Raw genomic sequence first — 7668 nt, forward strand, 5'->3', positions numbered from 1 at the left:
CAGTAATTTACTACACCTGGTTACAGTATATTTCTTTTTTCAAAATCAAGCTACAATGCTTTTGCTAATAATGGGTCAGTAATTCAAAAAGTATTTCTTCAGTTGTTTTTATTGGCTCAGCAATTCTTTAGGGGAGATGTTTGAAATTCTTAGATTGGCTTCAGTCATGTGAATCCTCTGAAGTTGTGTACAGTTTTTTTGAATTAGGTTTTTTTTGTGTGTGGTACTGGGGATAGAATCCAGGGGCATTCTGCTTCCGAGCTACACTCCCTAGCCCTATTTTTTTATTCTTCATTTGAAACAGGGTCTCACTGTGTTGCAAAGGGCCTCACTAAGAGCTGACTGAGGGTGTCCGAAAACCACGATCCTCCTGTTTTAGCCTCCCAAATGCTGGGATTACAAGTGTGTGCCACCATGCCTGGCTCAGGTGTTTTTTTGTTTTGTTTTGTTTAGTTTTAACCCAGGGGTTTCTATCTTTGAACTACACCATAGCCCTTTAAATTTTTTTTTTAAATTTTAATGCAGGGTCTTGTTAAGTTGTGGAGGCTGACCTCCTGTGATCCTCCTGTCTCAGCTTCCCAAGTACTGGGATTACAGGTGTGCACCACCATGCCCAATTTGAAACTAGGGTTTTAAAAAAACATATATTAGATATTAAGAAAAGTCGTATTTCAAGAGATAAAAGTAATCTATAAGAGATTGATTCCCACTTTATCTTTTTGTTGTTGTTGTTGTTGTCCTGGGGGTGGAACCCAGGAGCATGAGGTACACCCCCAGCCAATTTTTTTATTCTTTATTTTGAAACAGGGTCTCACTGAATTGCAGAGAGCCTCACTAAGTAGTTGAAGCTGTCCTTGAACCGTGATCCTCCTGTCTCTGCCTCCTGAATGCTGAGATTACAAGTGTGTGCCACCACGCCTGGCTTCCCACTTTAACTCAAGGATTACTCTAAACTTCATATAATGCCAAAAAATTACAGCAGTATTGTAGAAAAGTGCCACCCTTGGGAATTAATGGGAATGGCAGCTGCCTCAGTCTCTGGAGTTGGGGTTCTTTTCCTTTTTTTTTTTTTTTTTTTTTTTTTTGGTGGCACTGGGGTTCCTAGAAGCCCTTCTACCTCCAGGCTACTCTCCCAGACCAATTTTCTATATTTTTTAATTTGGAAACATAATCTCTTAAGCCAGCGCGGCTGGCTTCGAACCTGCGTGATCCTCCTGTCTCCACCTCCCAAGCGCGGGGATTACAAGTGTGCGACACCACATTTGGCGGAATTGTGGTTCTTAATGTTATGAGGTCATGGAATCGAATCTTTGAAAGCTTCACCCCCTATTTTGAATTTTATCCTGTTAGTTTCTTCATAACACTTACCTCAGTTTGTATTTTTTCATTGTTTGCTTGTTTGTATCTCCTGACTGGATTGTAAGCTCCAAGAGGGCTAGTCTCTGGACTAAAAGCCGACTCTCTTTCAGTCAGTTTTTTTCTTAGCATCCAGCATAATGGCTTGTGTATAGGAAGTGCCAAGACATTGAAAAAAAATTAATGAATGGATACACACATGTACTTACTCTTATGGTGAAATATGTTATGGTTTGGGGGGGTGAGGGTTACCTTTTGGGGGAAACTGTTCCCAGGGATCTTTGTTAGACCCCTGGGAATAATTTCCCAACAACTCCCCAAAGAAAAAAACAGAAAAACCGCGGGTTCTTGTCCTGAGCTAAGGATAAGTATACATAGCTCAGACACTTGCTGAAGATTTAAAGAAGTTTATTAAAAAGATAGAAATACAGAAGATAGTTACAGCCCCATGCCAGAATGGCATGGGGTGGTCCGAGCCGATTCACCACCCAAAGATACAGCACGTGGACCAGACTTTTTATACCCATGACCTCCATCTTGTTTACGTAAATCTGACATAGGGGTACCTGTAAGGTATGTCCCCTTACCCTGTAAGGTTCCTCCCCCAGCAAGGTGTGGCGAGGTGTCTCCTTTCATGAAGGTTGAACCCTCCTACCATCCCTAGCTAGCTTATCTAATCATTTAGATCTTTCTTTAGGCAGAGAAAGGCCTAGTTCCCCTCTCCTATTGACTTGCTAATTACTTTTAGCTAAGTCAATCTAAGTTTCAATAGCTCTTTGCTTTCTGACCAAAGCCAAGCCTTTCTCTCTCCAGGTCTGCCATTTTAACACAATTATTTCTGAAATATACCTATTAATAATCAGCTTTCTCAAATCTTCCTAAGCCATTCCCAATACTGGTACACTTACTGAATATCTTCTACATGCCAGGCACTAGTTTAGGTTCTAAGGACACAATAGGGAAAGAGATGGACCTCCTTGAGCTTCCTTGGGGGAAACGGGATAATATATGTAATTAAGATGGTTCCAGATGGTAATAACTGTCATGAAGGAAATAGAGTTGTGAAGATGACTAGTAGAGGAGTGGGTAGAGTGGTTGGTTGGGGGAGACCTCTTTGCGGGGGAGATCTCTGAATAATGAAGAGATCCTGACTTCATGGTATGCTATGCTTTTGACAGTGTGCTTCTATAAGGAAAGTTTTTCCTTGCATGAGTTTATCTGACTAATGTGAAACCATTTGTGGAATTTAAAAATTCTTTTTTTGGGGGAAGGCTGGGATGGAACCCAGGGGCATTCTGCCTCAGCTATACTCCCAGCCCTATTTTTTATTCTTCATTTTGAAACAGGGTCTCACTAAGTTGCAGAGTGCTTCACTAAGTAGCTGAGGCTGTCCTCAAATCTCTGATCTCCCGAGTACCGGGATTATAAATGTCTGCCATCACACCTGGCTAAAAATTAATTCTTTTTAGAATTAAAGGCTTGAGGAATTCTTGTGGAGAGATATACGTGTGTGTATGTATAGATATGTGTATGTATATATACATAACAAACTATATATATATATATATATACACATGTATACACACTAGACTTTGCTTCTTTGGAAGTATCATATACCTTACAAGAGAGAAAATATAAAAAATATTTTTCAGCCATAATCAACTAATATTTTTAATACTACTTAAAACTGGCAGTAGTAAGCCAGGTGTAGTGTTGCACGCATGTAATCCAGCATTTGGGAGGCTGAGACTGGAGGATCTTAGTTTGCAAACAACCTCAACTACTTAGCAAGGCCCTCTACAACTCAGTGAGACCCTGTTTCAAAATAAAGAATAAAGCTGGGCGTGGTGGCGCACGCTTTTAACCCCAGCATCCTTTTAACCCCAGCATTCGGGAGGCTGAGACTGGAAGATCGTGGTTCGCGTATTGCCTCAGCTACTTAGGCCCTCTGCAACTTAGTGAGACCCTGTCTCAAAATAAAGAATAAAAAATAGGGCAGGGGGTGTAGTTCGGAGGTTGAATGTCCCTGGGTTCCATCCCCAGACCCGCAAAAAAAAAAAGAAAGAAAAATAGGGCTGGAGGTGTAGCTTGGAGGTAGAATGCCTCTGGGTTACATTCCCAGTACCGCAAAAAATAAAAAATAAAAAATAAAATACTGGCAGTAGTAATTGATAATGTACCTGTTTCCCCTTCTGGCACTTGCCTCCTTAATTGATTTATTGTTTATTGCTTATATTTTCAATTATAAAAGCTTAGTGAATTATATAAAGATGTAAGGAAATTCTATTTTTATAAGGTTTTAGATGTGTTAAATAAAAAATACCCTTAGTGTCTTTTTTTCACACTTATGCATGGATTAGTATTAACTCTTAATTTTCTAACCCTTTTCTTCTGACAATGTTTTATTAATGTAACAGTTTTTGAACTGATCCCTTTAGCACCTGTGAAACTGGAAAAACATCTGCACAGTGCTAGATCCGAAGAAGGAAGATTGTATTATGATGGTGAATGGTATATACGTGGACAAACAATATGTATTGATAAAAAAGATGAATGCCCTACAAGGTAAGAAGCTTTGTCATGTTAATGTTGCTTAGTAGTAGTATTTATACCATCTTTGTCAATACTATTTGTAACCTCCAAAAGGTATTTATAACTTACTAGTTACTTATAAGTCCTTTTTAACTTAACATATGATTTGATTGCATGCATGTGCACAAGTGTTAATATTCATACATCAGACTTCATATTAAGTTCATGAACACAAGTAGAAGTGCTGGAATTGTTTATCCAAGTAAATGATGCTATTTGTTAATTCCTACAGTCAATGAATTGTTATGATCCTAATATAAGGATATTGAAATTAGACTTTTGAATTTTTGGTGGACCTACAAATCCTTAACTTTTTGGGTCTGCTGCAATATTTTTTTTTTTTTTTTTTTTTTTGGTGGTACTGGGGTTCCTGGAAGCCCTTCTGCCTCCGGGCTACACTCCCACACCTATTTTGTACTTTTTTATTTTTGGAAACAGGGTCTCTTAAGCCAGCAGGGCTGGCTTCGAACCAGCGCTATCCTCCTGTCTCTGCCTCCCACGCGAGGGGATTACAAGCGTGGGCCACCACACCCGGCTCTGCTACAGTATTTTAAGTAAAAAGAATTTATAGCTGGGTGTGATGGTGCACACTTGTAATCCCATTTGGGAGGCTGAGACAGGAGGATCGAGTTCTCGGCTGGCCTCAGCTACTTAGTGAGACCCTTTACAACTTAGTGAGACCTGTTTCAAAATAAAGAGTAAAAATAGGGCTGGGGGTGTAGCTCGGAGGTAGAATGCTCCTGGGTTCAATTCCCAGCACCCAAAAAAAAAAAAAAAAAAAAAAGAATTTCTATCAATTAAGTAAGAATTTCTATCAATTAAGGTAGGAAATGGAAAATTAATGAAAATTTTAAGAGTAATAGTAGAGTATAGCTTGAAAATTGGAAACTGCTTTTTGAATTTTATTTATTTATTTATTTATTCATGTATTTATTTATTTATTTATTTATTTATTTATTGGTGGTACTGGGGTTTCTGGAAACCCTTCTACCTCCGGGCTACACTCCCAGACCTATTTTATATTTTTATTTGGAAACAGGGTCTCTTAAGCCAGCACGGCTGGTTTCGGACCTGCGCGATCCTCCTGTCTCCGCCTCCCAAGTACGGGGCTGCTGTTGTCTCTTTTTTAACCACTTTAATGTTAAGAGTAGTAAAATGTCCCAAAACCACAAAAGTAAACAGAAGAATTCTGGAGTACCATACATGATCTGGTTATAGCTCAATGAACCCCTAGGAGAAAAGTTCTTATATATTATGTTTCTGAAATCCTAAAAAAAATTTTTTTTGCAGTATTGAGGATTGAACCCAGGGGCATTCTACCTCTAAGCTATACCCTCAGCCCTATTTTTAATTCTTTATTTTAAAATAAAGTCTCACTAAGTTGTAGAGGGCCTCACTAAGTAGCTAAGGCTGGCTGCAAACTTGTTATTCTCCTGTTTCAGCCTCCTAAGTCCTGGGATTTTAAGTATGCTCCACCATGGCCGGCTCTGAAATCCCAAAATTTAAAGATGACATAATCCAATTCAAATCACTGTACTTTGAGAACGAACATTCTAAACTAAGCTCAAATGTTTTACCATTGTTACCTAGAAAAAGGTATTTTCCTACTATAGATAACTAGTGCTCTAAGAATTAAATTTTCAACTACAAAATGAATGAAAGTAAATTCACATTAGTATTTTCAGAAGGCCACAGTTACTCGGCAACCTCGCAAGAGTTTGAACCTACTCCAAAGAAAAGGTCTGGGTAGGTATAGCCTAGAGGTAAAACACCCCTGTGTTCAATCCCCAATACCAAGAGAAAAAAAGCCACAACTAGATAAAACTTAAAAGTCTATATAATAATTAAAAATACATGGCTAGGTGTGGTGGCGCACGCTTGTAATCTCAGCATTTGGGAGACTGAGACTGGAGGCTCGCGGTTCGCAGACAGCTTCAGCTACTTAGTGAGGCCCTTCGCAACTCAGTGGACCCTGTTTCAAAATAAAGAATAAAAAATAGGGCAGGGGGTGTAGCTCAGAGGTCAAATGCCTCTGGGTTCCATCCCCAGACCTGCAAAAACAAACAAACAAAAACTTTATTTAAGCCTAAATAGTTATTAAGAATTTCAGAAGGCTGGGAGTGGTGGCGCACGCTTGTAATCCTCCGCATTGGGAGGTGGAGACAGGAGGATTGCTCAGGTTCGAAGCCAGCCATGCTGGCTTAAGAGACCCTGTTTCCAAATTAAAATATAAAATAGGCCTGGGAGTGTAGCCTGGAGGTAGAAGGGTTTCCAGGAACCCCAGTACCACCAAAAAAAAAAAAAGTTTTTCTATAGTCAAGGCTGATGAGAGTTTGGATAATGATTTTAGTTCTACTCTTTTCTGGGAGGTAGGATGGCGATGGAATAGTGATAACGTGCGTTTTATACGGTCATGCGTTGCATAACAGTGGGGTGTGTTATAAGAAGTGCATGCTGAGGCATTTCTGAGGTTGTAGGAACACCATAGGGTGCTCTTGGTGTTCCTACAACCTGGTTGGGGAAGGCTAGTCACTTGAAGTGGCCTCTGCATGCAGGCATGGATGCAGTAAACATGAGGTGTGTGAGGCTGCTGGTGATGTTGTAGCATAGCACGCTACAGCAAACAAAGCTTTTTAAAAAATATGTAAGTAGAAGGAATATACTTAAAATTATGACAGAGCTGGGCGTGGTGGCACACGCTTGTAATCCCAGCATTTGGGAGGCTGAAACCGGAGGGTCTCGGTTCCCAGACAGCCTCAGCTACTAAGTGAGGCCCTCTGCAACTCAGTGAGACCCTGTTTCAAAATAATGAATAAAAAATTGGGCAGGGGGTGTAGCTCAGAGGCCAAATGCCTCTGGATTCCATCCCTAGACCTGCAAAAATTATGATAGAAAGTATAGTATAGTAAATATGTAAACCAGTGACAAAATTGTTTATTATCAAGTATTATGAACAGTACATAATTGTATGTGCTATAGTTTGTTTTTTTTTTGGGGGGGGTGGTACTGGGGATGGAACCTAGGGGCCCTCTATCTCTGGGCTACACTCCCAGACTTACATTTTGTTTGGAAACAGGGTCTCTTAAACTAGCTGAGGCTGGCTTTGAACCTGCACCTGCGCGATCCTCCTGTCTCAGCCTCCCAAGCAGGGGGATTACAGGCGTGTGCCACCACGCCCTGCTGTGCTATAGTTTTATATAACTAGCAACTTAGTAGGTTTTTATATGCCAGCACCACCCATCACCACAAACAGCTAAGTGGTGTGTCGGGCTACGTTTCCACAGGTCTGACCATCAGGGGGACAGGAAGTTTTCAGTTCCATTATCATCATAGGGAACCATTGTTGCATGTAAGGTCTGTCATCTGAAATGTCATTATGTAGCACACAGCTGTAGATCTATTAGAAAGTAAATTATACCAGTGGTATTAGGAAAAGAGAGGATTAGTGACTGTGTGCCCTGCCAATAATATAGCATTCTGGTAAATGACAGTTGTACACCTGAATCAATGGTCCAGCTTTTTGGGTTTTATAGCTAGTAATCTAAAATGAGGCAAGCAGGCATATTGTAATTCATTCATTCTTTTTTTTCCCCCCTTTTTAGTGCCGTAATTACAACAATTAACCATGATGAAGTTTGGTTTAAGAGGCCTGATGGAAGTAAATCTAAGCTTTACATTTCACAGCTACAGAAAGGAAAATATTCAATTAAACATTCGTAA

General features: G+C 39.9%; 1 protein-coding gene across 1 annotated transcript in view; it reads left to right on the top strand.

Annotated features, from left to right (window-relative positions):
- The window catches only part of BRMS1L (BRMS1 like transcriptional repressor), a gene marked incomplete at both ends in the record, with an annotated part of 49214 nt that extends 41546 nt beyond the window's left edge, over positions 1-7668 (top strand). The window contains 2 exons of the mRNA XM_080708079.1: positions 3795-3921; positions 7551-7668. Of these exons, the coding sequence (XP_080564205.1) occupies positions 3795-3921; positions 7551-7668 (245 nt within the window). The remainder of the gene's footprint in view (positions 1-3794; positions 3922-7550) is intronic.

The sequence above is a fragment of the Muscardinus avellanarius genome (assembly GCF_963383645.1).
Source record: "Muscardinus avellanarius genome assembly, chromosome: 12".
NCBI classification, from domain to species: Eukaryota; Metazoa; Chordata; class Mammalia; order Rodentia; family Gliridae; genus Muscardinus; species Muscardinus avellanarius.